The 18,190-nt window shown below is 46.1% G+C and overlaps 1 protein-coding gene across 1 annotated transcript; it reads left to right on the top strand.

Moving 5' to 3' along the window:
* The first annotated feature begins 3,728 nt into the window (after positions 1-3,728).
* Positions 3,729-18,053, top strand: RSL1D1 (ribosomal L1 domain containing 1). Its single transcript, XM_003808269.5, has 9 exons — positions 3,729-3,937; positions 4,927-5,066; positions 7,533-7,671; positions 8,496-8,644; positions 8,737-8,838; positions 13,360-13,453; positions 13,540-13,665; positions 15,371-15,661; positions 17,251-18,053. The coding sequence occupies exons 1-9, from the start codon at positions 3,833-3,835 to the stop codon at positions 17,575-17,577; spliced, it is 1,473 nt and encodes a 490-aa protein (XP_003808317.1). The 5' UTR covers positions 3,729-3,832; the 3' UTR covers positions 17,578-18,053.
* The last annotated feature ends 137 nt before the right edge of the window (positions 18,054-18,190 follow it).

Here is an 18,190-nt window from a genome sequence, read left to right as displayed (position 1 = left end):
AGGTGCCCGCCACCAAGCCTGGCTAATTTTTTTTTGTATTTTTAGTAGAGATGGGGTTTTACCATGTTAGCCAGGGTGGTATCGATCTCCTAACCTTGTGATCTGCCCGCCTCGGCCTCCCAAAGTGCTGGGATTACAGGCATGAGCCACCTCGCCCGGCCATGAAACTACAGTCTTTTAATAACCTAATCTCAGAAGTGATATAGCATCACTTCTGCCATATTGTTTCATAGAAGCAAGCCACTAAGTTCAGTCTATACTCAAGGGGAGGGAAACGAAGCCTCATTAGTTGAGGGGAGAGGTATCAAAGAATCCATAGATAGGACACATCTTTAAAACCACAATATCACAACCAGATTATTAACTTACCTAACGCATAAATGATCACTATCTTTTCTTCTCTACTGCCAGTTCAAAAACCTTTTATCTTTACAACTTCTCCAAAGTGAGTATAAACCCTCAGCTTGACAATGAATTCATTCCTTTACCTACTTTCCAAACTGCATCTCCCATTCCTCCCCTCTGCACATTCCTGCTCTAGCTATGTACTGCTTCCAAACACTTCCATACACTTTCACCAGCATTCATGCTGTGTCCTTGGCCTACAAGTATGGTTCTCAAACTTAAGTTCAGGTGAAAGAACATCTGATAGCCTCCATACTCTCAAGAATACTACAAAACATGGATCAACAAAGCCCAGTGTAACAATTCATTAAGCTGTGCTAAAAGGAAACCACTCTTACTAATAGATTCTAGAATACACAAAGGGAAGCAGGTGCCAATGATTTCAGAACATTTCTTCTACAACTTGATTAAACACAAGGCTATTACTAGAGATTAGCAGAACATCCTTTCATGGAAGGAACACCTTTTGAAAACAATTGAAGGAAAGCCTATTACTCTCATTCCTCCATCTCTCAAAACTTTATATAACTAGTTGCAAAAAGTCTGAAACCAACCTGAAGGCGCCTAAAAAAGTTCCTAAATAAACTGTAGTGTTGTTGCATGGTGGAACACCACAGAGCCATTTAAAAAGATGAGGCAGAGCTTTGTGTACTGACTTGGAACAATCTCCAAGGTATATTAAGAAGAAAAAGCAAGGTGCGGAACAATGGGTATACTAGGCTACTATATGTCTTTTTCTAAAAAGTAAAAGTTTGACCAGGTCCAGTGGTTTATGCATATTACCCCAGCACTTTGGGAGGCTGAGGTGGGAGGATCCCTTGAGGCCAGGAGTTCGAGACCAACCTGGGCAACATGGTGAGACCCCCCCTCCCTGTCCTCATCTCTACAAAAAAATTGTAAAAGTTAGCAGGAAGTGGTGACCTGAACCTTTAGTCCTACCTACTCAGGAAGCTGAAGCCGGAGGATCTGTTGAACCTAGCAGTTCCAAACTGCAGTAAGCTATAGTCATGACACTACACTCCAACCTGAGTGACAGAGCCAGACTCCGTTTCTTAAAAAAAAAAAAAAAAAAAAAAAAAAGGCTGGGCACAGTGGCTCACACATGTAATCCCAGCACTTTGGGAGGCCAAGGTGGATCACCTGAGGTCAGGAGTTCGAGACCAGCCTGGCCAACATGGACAAACCCCGTCTCTACTAAAAATACAAAATTAACGCCGGGCGCGGTGGCTCACGCCTGTAATCCCAGCACTTTGGGAGTCCGAGGCAGGCGCATCACGAGGTCAGGAGATCGAGACCATCCTGGCTAACACGGTGAAACCCTGTCTCTACTAAAAATACAAAAAAAAAAAATTAGCCGGGCGTGGTGGCGGGCGCCTGTTGTCCCAGCTACTCGGGAGGCTGAGGCAGAAGAATGGCGTGAACCCAGGAGGCGAAGCTTGCAGTGAGCCAAGATCGCGCCACTGCACTCCAGCCTGGGCGACAGAGCGAGACTCCGTCTCAAAAAAAAAAAAAAAAAAAAAAAAATTAGCCAGGCATGGTGGTGCATGCCCGTAATCTCAGCTACTGGGGAGGCTGAGGCAGGAGAATCGCTTGAGCTCAGGAGGCGGAGGTTGCGGTGGGCTGAGATCTCGCCATTGCACTCCAGCCTGGGCAACAAGAGCAAAACTCTGTCTCAAAAAAAAAAAAAAAAAAGTAGCCGGGCATGGTGGCGTCCGCCTGTAGTTCCAGCTACTCGGGAGGCTGAGACAGGAGAATTGCTTGAACCCGAAAGGGAGAGACTGCAGTGAGACAAGATCACTGCACTCCAGCCTGGGCGTCAGGGCAAGACTCCCTCTTAAAAAAAAAAATTGGCCGTGGTGGTTCACACCTATAATCCTAGCACTTTGGGAGGCCGAGGCAGGTGGATCACGAAGTCCAGGAGTTCAAGACCAGCCTGGCCAGGATGGTGAAACCCCATCTTTACTAAGAATACAAGAATTAGCCGGGCGTTGTGGCGCGTGCCTGTAATCCTAGCTACTCGGGAGGCTGAGGCAGAGAACTGCTTGAACCCGGGAAGTGGAGGATACAGTGAGCCCAGATCGTGCCACTGCACTCCAGCCTGTGCGACAGAGCGAGACTCCATTACAAAAAAAAAAAAAAAAAAGGAAAAAAATTAATTAAACCCATCCAACAAAAGAAAGGAGAAGTATCTCCTAAACATGCCTAGAACATCTCTGGAAGGTTCCAGGAGACACTGGTAAGGGTACCTCTGGGGAGGCGGGTGGAGTGGGAGGAAGACATTACAAAGCAAACCTGTCCTACCCAAGGGCCGCGTGCGGCCCTGGAGGCCAGGCTTTGAATACAGCCCAACACGAATTCGTAAGCTTCCTTAAAGCATTACGAGATTTTTTTTAGATTTTTTTTTTTAAAGCTCATCGGCTATCATTAGTATTAGTTTTATATATGGGCCCAGACAATTCTTCTTCCAGTGTGGCCCACGGAAGCCAAAAGATTGGACTCCCCTATTCTAAGGTATTCCATTTGTCAGTTATCCAGCCTCCACTCCTAACCTGTTTGTTTAGCGACAAGGTCTCACTCTACTGCCTACGCTGGAGTGCAGTGGCGCGGATCAGAACTCACCTAGCCTCGAATTCCTCAAGATCCTCCATCCTCCGCCTCCCAAGTAGCTGGGACTACAGGCGCGCACCACCACGCCGGCTAATCTTTATAATTTTTGGAGAGACGGAGTCTCGTATATGCACGGACTGGTCTCCAACTCCTGGAATCCCTCCGCCTCGGCCTCCCAGAGCGCTGGGATTCCAGACGCCAGCCACGCGCACGACCAGCCACGCTTATTTGTACAGGATCTTACCTCCCGCCTCTCTGCGAGACCACAAGCTCCTAAGAGACTGGCCCAGACTCATCTTTCGGTCCCTCATGCTGCTTAACGTGGCAGGTCGGGTGGCTCCGGGTGGCTCCCGTGCCTTATATTTCAGGGACTCCTCACCAGCCTGGGGTTGGCGTCGCCTAAAGTCAACCGGCAGGTGGGCAGTGGAGCCAGGATTCCGCGCTCTGCCCGTGCCACGCGCGGCCTTCCCGGAGGCGGGGACCGTGGAGTGTGGAGGACCCCACTGGGCCTCCTGACGGGACTCTTCTCTCGCCTCAAGGCGCTTTCTTGATTTCTATCTAGTAAGAGTGAGGGGACACCCAAGCTACTCCCCACAGCTCATGGAAAGCTGGAGAAAAGAGGAAGAGCAGGTGCCTCCTCAAAGAAGGGATTCTGACAGCAGCCACTGCCCCGGAAAGCGAAACCCCACGCTCTCCCGGAAATGACGCACAGAGGCTCGGTTCCCGCCCCCTCGCTTCCGGGGCCGGGCCTTGCTCACGCGTGCGCACCAGAAGCCAGCAGTGGGGTTGCACACGCGCCTCTTCACGAGGTGGAAACAAGATGGAGGATTTGGCCTCGGCGTCGCTGTCTTCTGCAGCCGCTACTGGAACCTCCACCTCGACTCCAGCGGCCCCGACAGCACGGAAGCAGCTGGATAAAGAGCAGGTGAGTGGTTCCTGGGGAGGGTGGCTTGGAAGCGGGGTGGCGGTTACCTCGTGAGGCGCAGGGTGCCGGAACCCGAGTGCGTGCTCGGCGGACTTCCCCGGGGCTGTGGGACGGTCGCTGGCGGGCCGTGTGCCTCAGCTGTCTCTCCCCTTTACACACGTGGGTGGGCGCCTGCTTTCCCTGGTCCTGCGGCCTGGCGCTAGTGAATTGGGTTGCAAGTGTACTGTGGAGCTAGATGAGATAGACCTGGCGACCTGGCTTAGCTTCCCTATCATTAGCGCTTGACCGAATCGCTTAGTTTTGCAGGTCTGTTACCCGTTATTTAAAATGGGCCCTTCCGCTCCCCGTTATCCAGGATCGGGAGAGGTAATGAGTGTAAAGCGCTTTGGCCTGGTACATGGTAAGAAGGTGCTCAGTAGGCCGGGCGCGGTGGCTCACGCCTGTAATCCCAGCACTTTGGGAGGCCGAGGCGGGTGGATCACCTGAGGTCAGGAGTTCGATACCAGCCTGGCCAACATGGTGAAACCCCGTGTCTACTAAAAATACAAAAATTAGCTGGGCGTGGTGGCGGGCGCCTGTAATCTCAGCTACTCGGGAGGCTGAGGCAGGAGAATTGCCAGGAGTTCTCAGTAAATGTTAAATGCATTTTGCTTTGCGTTTTTCCTGGGATTACTGCTTTCATCATTGAGGGCAGGAGGGGCACGTTTCCCTCTAGCCCAATCTCTTTAAGTAGAAGAGGCGCCCTTCTGCACACAGTACTGGAAGTGGGTACTTAGGCATGTTTGATGGATTCTTAGATTTCTGTGAATATAAACTGCAGGATCCTAATAGATACGGTTATGGAGGTTACCCCTTGAAATAGAAGTTGGAAGGGAAAAAATAGAAGGTGTGGGAGGGGGCAAATGCTAAATTAGATTGAGAACATTTCACTTATTTGTGTAAGTTATTGTGAAAACATTTCACTTATTTGTCTAATTTCCACTTTGCAGGTTAGAAAGGCAGTGGACGCTCTCTTGACGCATTGCAAGTCCAGGAAAAACAATTATGGGTTGCTTTTGAATGAGAATGAAAGTTTATTTTTAATGGTGGTATTATGGAAAATTCCAAGTAAAGAACTGAGGGTCAGATTGTAAGTTGTGATTTTCTACCTTTGCTGTTTTTATCTGTGTGTTTATTCTTTGTAACTCGAACAATTGCATCATGGTTACTAATGGAAACTTTGCAAACTTATAATAAAAATCTGACGTGAAGTAAAACAACTGTGTCCAAAAGAACCATAGAGGCTTGATGTGGTGGCTCACACCTGTAATCCCAGCACTTTGGGAGGCCGAGGTGGACGGATCACCTGAGGTCAGGAGTTCAAAACCAGCCTGGCCAACATGGTAAAACCCTGTCTCTCCAAAAATACAAAAATTAGCCAGGCATGATGGCGGGTGCCTGTAATCTCAGCTACTCGGGAGGCTGAGGCAGGAGAGTGGCAGTGAGCGGAGATCTCTCCATTGCACTCCAGCCTAGGCGACAGAGCAAGACTCTGTCTCAAAAAAATAAAAAATAATAAAAAATAACCGTAGAAATTCAGATGTGCTAAAAGTTTCTAGAAATTTCACCAGTTTTCTTAGAGCTTGGTGGACAGCTAACGTAATCAGGTCTGTTGAATCGAAAACCTGGTGTTCGAAAGAATAAAGGTGGAATAAGTTAAACAGCTTTATTTTATTTTATTTTTTTATTAGAAACTGTTATCTTTCCATGTCAAGCAAAAATTCTTTGGGGCTACAATTTATTCCTTTGTACAGAGACTATTAAAAACTGCAGTGAATTTCTGTCTTTGGAAAAGAAATCCATGGTGATTATACAGAATGCTTCTTCAGAACATAGGTTGTAAGCATAAGAAATGAGTTAAACCCTTGTATTTTGTTTTCTGTAAGATGTGGCATAATTGTGTTTGGTGGTCCCTCTTGGTTTAGTCCATGTTTTTGGTTTCGATTCTTTTATCTCTCCTTTTTTTTTTTTTTTAAGAGACGAGATCTTGCGCTGTTGCCCAGCTGGAGTACAATAGTGAGATCTGTGTTCACTGCAACCTCGACCTCCCTGACCTGACTCAAGTGATCCTCCCACCTCAGCCTTCCAAGTAGCTGGGACTACAGGTGCACACCACCATGCCCAGCTAATTTTGAAATCTTTGTAGAGATGAGGTTTCACTATGTTCTCCAGGCTGGTCTCGAACTCAGGCTCAAGCAGTCCTCCCTCTCAGTCTCCCAAAGTGTTGGGATTACAGGCATGAGCCTCCATGCCTGGGCTGTTTCAATTCTTAAAAGTTATGTTATGCTGGGCATGGTGACTCATCCCTGTAATCTCAGCACTTTGGGAGGTGAGGTGGGTGGATCATTTGAGGCCTGGGAGTTTGAGATCATCCTGACCCAACATGGCGAAATCCCATGTCTCCTAAAAATACAAAAATTAGCCAGACATGATGGTGGGCGTCTGTAATCCCAGCTGTTTGGGAGGCTGAAGTACAAGAATCATTTGAACCCAGGAGGCAGAGGTTGCAGAGACTCCAGCCTGGGCGACAGTGAGAGTCCCATCTCAAAAAAAAAAAAAAAAGTTACGTTGGCTGAGTGTGGTGGCTCACACTGTAATCTCAGCAGTTTGGGAGGCTGAGGCAGGTGGATTGCTTGAGCCCACAAATTCAAGACCAGCCCAGGCTACGTGGCGAAACCCTGTCTCTACGAAAAATACAAAAATTAGCTGGGCCTACACCCAACTGGTACGTGCCTGGAGTCTCAGCTATGCTGGAGGCTATCGTGAGCTATGATCACACCACTGCACTGCAGCCTTGGGTACTGAGCAAAACCCTGTCTCAAAAAAAGGAAAAGAAGAAAGAGTTATTATGTTTATGGAGCTAAGAGTTTTAGAGAAGGTAAAATTCTGAACCAGGCCTGTCCTGATTAAGCTAGGTTTTTATAGTGCATTACAGTACGTGTGCACATACAGCAACATATGTATAGTAATTATATATGCAAGCATTTGGATGTCTTTAAGTATATTTTAATTCTTGTTGTATCCCAAGTGTTAATTGATATTTGGGCCTGTGTGTTTTTGTGATTTACTTGCCATTGAAAGTGAGTTTTGTTTTTTGTTTTTGTTTTTTGAGACGGAGTTTGCCTCTTGTTACCCAGGCTGGAGTCCAGTGGTGCGATCTTGGCTCACTGCAACCTCCACCTTCCAGGTTGAAGCGATTATCCTGCCTCAGACTCTCAAGTAGCTGGGATTACAGGCACCTACCACCGTGCCTGGCTAATTTTTTATAATTTTAGTAGAAACAGGGTTTCACCATGTTGGCCAGGCTGGTCTTGAACTCCTGACCTCAGGTGATCCATCTGCCTTGGCCTCCCTAAAGTGTGGGATTACAGGCTTGAGCCACTACTACCGGCCATGAAATGTATTTTTAAGTGTTGTTCTTGGTGCATTATTTGCTTAACTGGCATGACTAAAAGTTATTTAAATAACACTAAGTTTATCGCGTATTCTGTGTGATACAAACATGCATAATGTGTGTAATAATGCTTTCCTCGGTTTCTTTTCACGTATTTTGTAGGACTTTGCCTCATAGTATTCGATCAGATTCAGAAGATATCTGTTTATTTACGAAGGATGAACCCAATTCAACTCCTGAAAAGACAGAACAGTTTTACAGAAAGCTTTTAAACAAGCATGGAATTAAAACCGTTTCTCAGGTAGGAAGCCTGGTTAATATTTTCAAGTTATTTAGAGGATTTAATTCAGGCGAAATGGTATCACAGATACATTGCTGTATTTCCTAGTATTTTTCTTCTACTTTTCTCTTTTTAATTTAATTTGTGGTGGCGTGTACATCAGTAGCTTTTATATCTTGCAAATTATAAAAGAGGTGGCTCGTGTCATTGCTCTGTACTTCCACAGCATCTTGTTTTTCTCTGATTTGCTGTTTTGTGGTTGGTGTACTTGTCTTTATTACCCTCTGGATCTAAGGTATCTAAGTTTTTTTGTTTGTTTGGAGTCTCGCTCTGTCGCCCAGGCTGGAATGCAATGGCAGGACCTCGGCTCACTGCAACCTCCACCTCCCAGGTTCAAGCTATTCTCCCACCTCAGCCTACCGAATAGCTGGGATTACAGGCACCCGCCATCATGCCCGGCTAATTTTTATATTTTTATAGAGACGAGGTTTCACCATGTTGGCCAGGCTGGTCTTGAATTCCTGAGCTCAGGTGATCCACCCACCTCGGCCTCCCAAAGGGCTGGTATTACTGGCGTGAGCACATACAGCAACATATGTATAATAATATATATATGTTGCCCACCTAGATCTAAGTTGCTTTAGCTGGGGTCTTTTCTCATTTGTCTCAGTATTCCCAGCATGTAGCGTAGTGCCTGGCACATTTTAGGCCCTCAAGTGTTCATTAAAGTATAGAGGCATGGCTCTAGGACATTTTTAAATCCAAATCCAAATTGTTGCCTAAGTATTTCTTCTCCTTGTTTAGATTCCTAACTTCTTGTTTTTATTCTTCTCTATACTTCCTAGATTATCTCCCTCCAAACTCTAAAGAAGGAATATAAATCCTATGAAGCCAAGCTCCGCCTTCTGAGCAGTTTTGATTTCTTCCTTACTGATGCCAGAATTAGGCGGCTCTTACCCTCACTCATTGGGAGACATTTCTATCAAAGAAAGAAGTAAGTTTCTTAGTAATGACTGGACTTTAGCAGCATGAAGCTTCTAGGTGTGTATGCATTGTGTTCTGAATGCCTGTGTGTTTATTTTATAGAGTTCCAGTATCTGTAAACCTTCTGTCCAAGAATTTATCAAGAGAGATCAATGACTGTATAGGTGGAACGGTCTTAAACATTTCTAAAAGTGGTTCTTGCAGGTAGGTAAAAGGCATGTGTGCGTCTTTTAATCTTGTATTTGACAATGATTTTATATATACTTATTCGTTTTGTTTTGTTTTTTGTTTTTGTTTTTGTTTTTTTTTGAGATGGAGTCTTACTCTGTCTGCCAGGCTGGAGTGCAGTGGCACCATCTCGACTCATTGCAAGCTCCGCCTCCTGGGTTCACGCCATTCTCCTGCCTCAGCCTCCCGAGTAGCTGGGACTACAGGCGCTTGCCACCACGCCTGGCTAATTTCTTTTTGTATTTTTAGTAGAGACAGGGTTTCACCGAGTCAGCCAGGATGATCTCCATCTCCTGACCTCATGATCCGCCCGCCTTGGCCTCCCAAAGTGCTGGGATTACAGGCGTGAGCCACTGCACCTGGCCTTTTTAAAAAGATTTTGTTAATGGCTCCAGATCCTTTTTTAAAACTAAAATCTATTCCTCAAAAGTGATCAATTCTCAGGTCAGGTGCAGTGGCTTATGCCTGTAATCCCAGCACTTTGGGAGGCCGAGGCAGGAGGATCGCTTGAGCCCAGGAGTGCAAGACCAGCTTGGGCAACATAATGAGACCCTCTCCCCCAGCCAATTACAGAAAAATCAAGAACATTAGTCAGGTGTGGTGGTGCATCTCTGTGCTCCCAGCTACACAGGAGGCTGTGGCAGGAGGATCACTTGAGCCTAGGAGGTCAAGACTGCAGTGAGCCATGTTCTTGTCACTGTTCTCCAGCCTGAATGACAGAGCAAGACTGTCTTTAAATGAAAAAAAAAAAAAAAAAAAAAAAGTTCAGTTCTCTAGAACAATGTTGTCTGATAGCACTTTCTACTGTGATGGAAATGGCCTGCATCTGTGCTGTCTCATACAGTAGGCACTACTTGCATGTAGCTATTGAGCACTTGAAATGTGGCTACTGTGTTAGAAGCTGAATTTTTAGTTAATTTAAAATAGGCACATGTGGCTAGTGGCTGATGGTCACTGCATTGGACGGGGCAGCTCCAGATACTAAGAAAAGCAAGGAGAGTAAGATGAATGCTTGGAGAACATGACTAGTTCTAGGCTTTGAGCTTGTCCTTTATCATGCCACTGCACTCAGTGGTGCAGTCACAGTTCACTGCAACCTCCAACTCCTTGGCTCAAGCAATCCTTCCACCTCAGCCTCCTGAGTAGCTGGGACTACAGACACACATCACCATACCTGGCTAATTTTTCAATGTTTTGTAGCGGCGGGGTCTCACTATTTCGCCCCATCTAGACTTGAACCCCTAGACAAAACCGGTCCTCCTGTCCTGGCCTCCAAAAGTGTTGAGATTATAGGCGTGAGCCACCACACCTGGCCTCAGATTGTCCTTTAAAAGCACCATATTACCCCTTAAAGTGAAGATCCACCTCATTCTTGGTTTAACTTCCTATTAAATGAATTCAGCACTTATCCTGTTCATCTGCCTATTTGGTATGTGTGTTGTCATATTGGTTTAACCTTACCCTGGATACTGAGCTAGGCGGAGCCCCCACACCTAGTCTTACCTACTAGAACAGATGTTTTAGGGCAGTGATTGCTTCCAACCTCTGGCTGAGCAAAGGATGCGGTTCAGGCTATTTTATTAGGCTGAGAAGTGACTTAAGTTTGTATTATTGGCAGTGTATCAGCTTGGGGAGGTAGGGCAGGTTTTAAATGTATTGAAAATACATTTTATGAAGTACTTCACTTGCTGACTGTGGTGTGGAGATGGCTAGCTGCCAGTAGGGCAGAGCTGTAGGCCACTGCCCTTCCACCCAGAGATTCCCCAGGAGCCGTGCAGACCCAGTGGCCACAGTCGGCAGAAAACAACACAGACTTCTTGCCTCTGCTCACCAGGGAGGCCTGACCCCAGGGGAGTGTCTCCAGGTAGAGCAGAGCAGGGTACTGGTGGGCAGGACAGGTGATCTCTGGTGTTGTCTTTAGCCTGCCGCTGGGAAGCCCTTCATCAGGTGTAATGAAGTAGCCTAGAAGAGTTGGTCACGGGGCCTAGACCCCTACCCCTTTGGTTAAAGGCTGATGTCAAAGTAGTGGCTCATGGAAGTGGTTGGCTAGAAGTTCAGGCCTTGTTTATGGGACCCATGAGTATCTGGGAGAAGAAGATGGTACCATGAAGGCAGGTAAAGGAGCAGCAGTCTCCTGCCACTGGGGATTTTCCAAGGCAAAAGCAACAGCTTAAAGAAAGTTGCAGACAATTGAGAAAAAAATCTTTCTTTATTTCCTCTCTTACCTTTCCCCAGCATAATAATTTATTTTCGTCTTCCACTTCTGTTCCTCTCCCTTCTTCCCCCCCACCATCTTTCCATCTGGGATGCTCAGGTGTGCTTGCAGGCAGGTGGTAACAGGCACAGGGAGTGGGCAGTGCCCAGTCTTTGGCTGAAGAGAGAGAGGAGCAACAGTCCGTCTCATTCCTCATTCCGCAGACACTGTGCTGACAGTGAGCCTTCCTTCTGGCTCACTTCCTTCTGGCCCCAGCGCTGAGCCCTCCAGGCTTCCCACTGGGCTTCTGCCTGCACTCTGTTTCACCTGAAGGGATGGTCTTGCTTGTAGCTGAAAGACACTACTCCACCAGGGACAAGAACTATTTACTCTTTTTTTTTTTTTTTTTTTTTTTGAGACAGAGTTCTTGCTCTGTCGCCCAGGCTAGAGTGCAGTGGCTTGATCTTGGCTCACTGCAAGCTCCGCCTGCCGGGTTCACGCCATTCTTCTGCCTCAGCCTCCCGAGTAGCTGGGACTATAGGCGCCCACCACAATGCCCAGCTAATTTTTTTGTATTTTTTTAGTAGAGACGGTGTTTTACCATGTTAACCAGGATGGTCTCGGTCTCCTGACCTCGTGATCTGCCCACCTCGGCCACCCAACGTGCTGGGATTACAGGCGTGAGCCACCACGGCCAGCCACAGAACTATTTATTCTTGAACATGGCGGCTGGGTAGAGCAGTAGAACTATAGAGAGAGCAGGTGACCCTCCTGGAGGTAGGTCCCTCCTGGAGGTAGGTCCCTTTAGAACAGCTTGAAGGCGGACTCAGCGACATGGGGTTGTCTAAGATAAAGGTAGAACCTCCTCTGGCCCTGCCTCCCAATGCGCCTAACCTCACAGTCAGGTGCTGCCAGCTCTTTAATCACTGCCTCGGCTGGGCATGGTGGCTCACGCTTGTAATCCCAGCACTTTGGGAGACCGTGGCAGGTGGATCAGTTGAGGGCAGGTGTTTGAGACCAGCCTGGCCAACACAGTGAAACCCCATCTCTACTAAAAATACACAAATTAGGCCGGGCGCAGTGGTTCACGCCTGTAATCCCAGCACTTTGAGAGGCCGAGGCAGGCGGATCACCTGAGGTCGGGAGTTTGAGACCAGCGTGACCAACATGGAGAAACCCCGTCTGTACTAAAAAAAAAAAAAATACAAAAAATTAGCCAGGCGTGGTGGCGCATGCCTGTAATCCCAGCTACTCGGGAGGCTGAGGCAGGAGAATCGCTTGAACCCAGGAGGTGGGGGTTGCAGTGAGCCAAGATCACGCCATTGCACTCCAGCCTGGGCAACGAGTGAAACTGCATCTCAAAAAAAAAAAAAAAATTAGCTGGGCATGGTGGCATGCGCCTGTAATCTCAGCTACTAGGGAGGCTGAGGCAGGAGAATTGCTTGAACCCAGGAGGCGAAGGTTGCAGTGGGCCGAGATCACATCACTGCACTTCAGCCTGGGCGACAGAGCAAACTCCATCTCAAAAAAAAAAAAAAAAAATCACCCCTTCATGATGTGACATTTTACTTTAGGTAGAAGGAATTTCTAGTACATGAAAGATGATAATCTTCCTTTAAAACATATTTAGGCTGGGTGTGGTGACTCATGCGTATAATCCCAGCACTTTGGGAGGTTGAGGCAGGAGGATCACTTGAGCCCAGGAGTTCCATACCAGCCTGGTGGATCACTTGAGCTCAGGAGTGAGAACCCATCTCTACAAAAAATATAAAAATCAGCTGGGTGACCTATAGTCCCAGCTACTCCGGAGGCTGAGTTGGAAGGATTACTTAAGCCCAGTACATTGATTGTGCCACTGCATTTCAGCCTGGGCGACAGGAAAACCCTGTCTCAAAAATGAAATAAAATATATTTAGAACCTAAAGATTTTAATGGGATTTTTTTGTTTGTTTTTTTGTTTTGTTTTGTTTTTCAGACTGTGTTTTTCCCTGTTACCCAGGCTGGAGTGCAGTCGCCAGATCTGGGCTCACTGTATGTAGCCTTGAGTTCCTTGGGCTCAGGTGATTTTTCTGCCTCAGCCTCCTGAGTAACTGGGATTACAGGCATGTACCACCATGCCCAGTTAATTTTTGTTAGTGTGGTAGAGACAGGATTTTGCCATGTTGCCCGGGATTAATATTTCTACCTTTTTAAAAGAAAAAGAAAAACTTGAGGATTATGTATTTATATTTCTCATATTCCTTCCTGGTTTATTTTGAAAAATGGTTTTTTAAAATCTTGTCTAATACTATATTAAATTTCAGTGCTATACGTATTGGTCACGTTGGAATGCAAATTGAGCACATCATTGAAAACATTGTTGCTGTCACCAAAGGACTTTCAGAAAAATTGCCAGAGGTACAGTATTACAGGTGCATCAATTGATTGTTCATTTAAAAGAAACAAAGTATATGTAGACGATGTTACTCTTTTCTTTGTTTCAGAAGTGGGAGAGCGTGAAACTCCTGTTTGTGAAAACTGAGAAATCAGCTGCACTTCCCATCTTTTCCTCATTTGTCAGCAATTGGGATGAAGCCACCAAAAGATCTTTGCTTAATAAGAAGAAAAAAGTTAGTAGAATCTTAAATACTTACAGAATGAATAATGAAGGGTGTAAATTCAGTCACTAGGAGAGAAGTAGACCATCTTCCCTGCCCGACTTTTCAGTTATCTTCTGGTTTTCTGGTGGTTGTGCTTTTGTCACTTTACATGAGGTAAAATGGGTGTGCTTTTGTCACTTTACATGAGGTAGTTGATGTTAGTAATGCGCATTAAGATAGAAATATCTTGTATTTATTGATAAATTGGATTTTTTTTTAATTTTTGTTAGATCCAGTGCTTGCTGGATTTTTTTAGAGACAGGGTCTCACTCTGTCCCCCAGGCTGGAGCACAGTGACGTGATCAAGGCTCACGGCAGCCTTGACCTCCTGAGCTCAAGCAATCCTGTTTCAGCCTCCCGAGTAGCTGGCACTGCAGGCATGCTCCACCATGCCCAGCTAATTTTTAAATTATTTTTTGTACACACATGGTCGCCCTGTTTCCCAGGCTGATCTTGAATTCTTGAGCTCAAGCGATCCGCCTGCCTTGGGCTCCCAAAGTGCTGGGATTACAGGCATGAGCTACTATGCCTGGCCTGGATTAACTGGCTTTTGAGGGGGCCTGAGTTAAGTTCCTACCACATATTTCCAGTCATAGAAACATCACCATACTTCTAAATAAAGACCAAAACATTTAAAATATTAAACATTGAAATAAATGTGAGCTATATATACATTTGAAACAGTAATAAAAGGAATTGACATAATTATTTACCCAGTTATTCCCATCCACGGTTGTAGGTGGCTGGAGTTTAATCCTGATAGCTCAGGGAAAAGGGTAACAGGCAAGAGCCAACCCTAGAAAAGGCGCTGTTTCATCACAGGACAAACTCGTACACCTACATTCGTTGGGACTGGGATTAGGATAATTTCAACACACCAGTTCACCTAATGTGCACGTATTTGGATGTCGGAGGTTATGCTCACAGATACCTCCTGAGCTTGGTTTGTAGGTTTTCAGTATTACTCGTACTCTAGCAAGAGAAGCTTTCGGAAGGAGAGAAAATTTAATTTTTTGCTATTTGTTAGACTGATCTCCTAGTGTTTCTCTCTTTAGCCATGTTAATTGTGTCCAATGAATTTTTAATTTTGTTTTTGAGACAGTTTCACTCTGTCGCCCAGGCTGAAGTGCAGTGGCATGATCTCAGCTCACTACAACCCCCCGCCTTCCAGGTTCAAATGATTCTCTGTGCCTCACCCTCCTGAGTAGTTGGAACTACAGGCACGTATCACCATGCCCAGCTAATTTTTGTGGTTTTAATAGAGATGGGGTTTCACCATGTTTACCAGGCTGATCTCGAAGTCCTGACCTCAAGTGATCCTCCTGCCTCAGCCTCCCTGAGTGCTGTGATTACAGGTGTGAGCCACCGCGCCCAGCTGAGTATTATTCTTTACACTCTAAACCATACTGTGTTTCACAAAAGTCTCTTAACTGTATACTTTAGATAGTCAGATTCTGAAATGCCAGTATATAATTTACTGCATAAAATGCATGTTTGGCTGTGAGTCAAAAACTGCGGTTGAGGTTCCAGTGCTGGTTAGGGAGTTTGTTCTCTGTATAGATCGAGGTCCATTTAGGGGCTTATGGATAATCAAAACTGCACGTGGTACATCTATGCCGTTTGTTAACCAACAGAACTGTTCTTGCTAAAATGTTTGTATGGTGTTTTTTGGTAGGAGGCAAGGAGAAAACGAAGAGAAAGAAATTTTGAAAAACAAAAGGAGAGGAAGAAGAAGAGGCAGCAGGCTAGGAAGACTGCATCAGTTCTTAGTAAAGATGATGTGGCACCTGACAGTGGTGATACTACAGTGAAGAAACCTGAATCAAAGAAGGAACAGACCCCAGAGCATGGGAAGAAAAAACGTGGCAGAGGAAAAGCCCAAGTTAAAGCAACAAATGAATCCGAAGACGAAATTCCACAGCTGGTACCAATAGGAAAGAAGACTCCAGCTAATGAAAAAGTAGAGGTATTGTTTTAATATTTACTGTTCATAATGGATTGGTTCAGTGGCTACTGTGTCAGGCAGGTACTGTGCTGAGCAATAAATGATGAAAAATATTAGAGTGAACCCAAAGAACTGTGAAGGTGGTTATCATATCATGATTTATCGTACCTTTTTTTTTTTTTTTGAGATGGGATCTTGCTATATTGCCCAGACTGGTCTTACACTCCGGGGGTCAAAACAGTCTTCCCACCTTGGCCTCCCAAAGTGCTGGGATTACAAGTGTGAGCCACCACACCTAGTCCCAACCAGTTGGCTTTTTTTTTTTTTTTTTTTTTGCTTTGCTTTTTTTTGAAGATGGAGTCTCACTCTGTCACCCAGGCTAGAGTGCAGTGGCATGATCTCAGCTCACTGCAACCTCCGCCTCCCTGGTTCAAGCAATTCTCCTTCCTCAGCCTCCCGAGTAGCTGGGATTACAGGCGCGCACTACCATGCCCAGCTAATTTTTGTGTTTTTAGTAGAGACGGGGTTTTGCCATGTTGGCCAGGCTGGTCTTGAACTCCTGGCCTCAGGTGATCCGCCCGCCTTGTCCTCCCAAAGTGCTGGGATTACAGGCATGAACCCACCACACTCAGCCACCAGTTGGCTTTTACACGGAGAATCTGGGAACCCCTGCCCTACACCATGTGCCAGGGATGTGCAGCTACAGTTGGAAGACTCAGGATTTGCTCCCATGTGTCTCTGCTGTGCTCCTCATGGTGCTTCCAGGATTCCCTCCCCTCAGTCATAGGGAAAGGTGGTTTTCCTCTGATTGCACCAGGAAGACCTCTGGGTCTTCACAATTCGTTTTTTTTTTTTTTTTTTTTTTTTGAGACAACGTCTCACTTTGTTGCCCAGGATGGAGTGCAGTGGCATGATCTCGGCTCACAGCAACCTCCACCTTTCATGCCCAAGCAATTCTCGTGCCTCAGCCTCCTGAGTAGCTGGGATTACAGGTGTGTGCCACCATGCCTGGCTAATTTTTGTATTTTTAGTAGACATGGGGTTTTGCCATGTTGGCCAGGCTACTCTTGAACTCCTGGCCTCAAGTAATCCACCTGCCTCAGCCTCCCATAGTGCTGGGATTACAGGCATGAGCCACCTCACCTATACCTCATTCTTAATAGTGGAATACAGCTTATTTCTGTCATCATGCTGAGGTGTACCTTTTGGGGGTTAACTAATAAAAACAGTAACTTGGCCATGCGCTGAAAAACAGTAACTTGGCCGGGCACAGTGGCTCACGCCTGTAATCCTAGCACTTTGGGAGGCCGAGGCAGGTGGATCACCTGAGGTCAGGAGCTCGAGACCAGCCTGGCTAACATGGTGAAACCCTGTTTCTACTAAAAATACAAAAAATGAGCCGGGCGTGGTGGCACACACCTATAATACCAGCTACTCTGGAGGCGGAGGTTGCAGTGAACTGAGATTGTGCCATCACACTCTAGCATGGGCAGCAAGAGCAAAACTCCGTCTCAAAAATAAATAAATACAAATAAAAACAGTAACTCCTGGAGTTAGAGTGTCAGGTTTTGTGGCTTTTTCTATATTAAACTTACTTTTTTTTTTCTTAGATTCAAAAACATGCCACAGGAAAGAAGTCTCCAGCAAAGAGTCCTAATCCCAGCACACCTCGTGGGAAGAAAAGAAAGGCTTTGCCAGCATCTGAGACCCCAAAAGCTGCAGAGTCTGAGACCCCAGGGAAAAGCCCAGAGAAGAAGCCAAAAATCAAAGAAGAGGCAGTGAAGGAAAAAAGTCCTTCGCTGGGGAAAAAAGATGCGAGACAGACTCCAAAAAAGCCAGAGGCCAAGTTCTTCACCACTCCTAGTAAATCTGTGAGAAAAGCTTCCCACACCCCCAAAAAATGGCCCAAAAAACCCAAAGTACCCCAGTCGACCTAAAGTCAGTGATTCAACTGGAAGGAAACCTCAGTGCTGCCTCCAGAGCTTTTTGGAAATACTCAGATCCTGACCGCCTTTGTAACCTTCTCTAAACGTCAGGCCTGGACTTAAAAGATTTTTTAAAACCTCCATAAGTAGTCCAGGGGCGGTGGCTCACGCCTGTAATCTCAGCACTTTGGGAGGCCGAGGCAGGCGGATCACGAGGTCAACGAGATCGAGACCATCCTGGCCAACATGGTGAAACCCTGTCTGTACCAAAAATACAAAAATTAATTGGGCGTGGTGGTGGACACCTGTAATCCCAGCTATTAGGGTGGACACCTGTAATCCCAGCTACTAGGGAGGCTGAGGCAGGAGAATTGCTTGAACCTGGGAGGCGGAGGTTGCAGTGAGGCACTGCACTCCAGCCTGATGACAGAGCAAGACTCTGTCTCAAAAATAAATAAAAATAATAAAACCTCCATAAGTAATCCTGACATATGTTCCTGGGTATAATCTGTTTCTAAATTGTCCTTCTGTGTATTTGCTAATGTAATAGAGGGAAAAATAGAGTGCTTCTCTGTGGTTGTTCAGCACTTTAGGTAGCCAAGGTGAGAGGATTGCTTGAGCCCAG

Source organism: Pan paniscus, chromosome 18 (genome assembly GCF_029289425.2).
Source record: "Pan paniscus chromosome 18, NHGRI_mPanPan1-v2.0_pri, whole genome shotgun sequence".
Taxonomy (NCBI): Eukaryota; Metazoa; Chordata; class Mammalia; order Primates; family Hominidae; genus Pan; species Pan paniscus.
The sequence above is the reverse complement of the archived record's forward strand: the minus strand, read 5'-3'. Positions and strand labels throughout refer to the sequence as shown.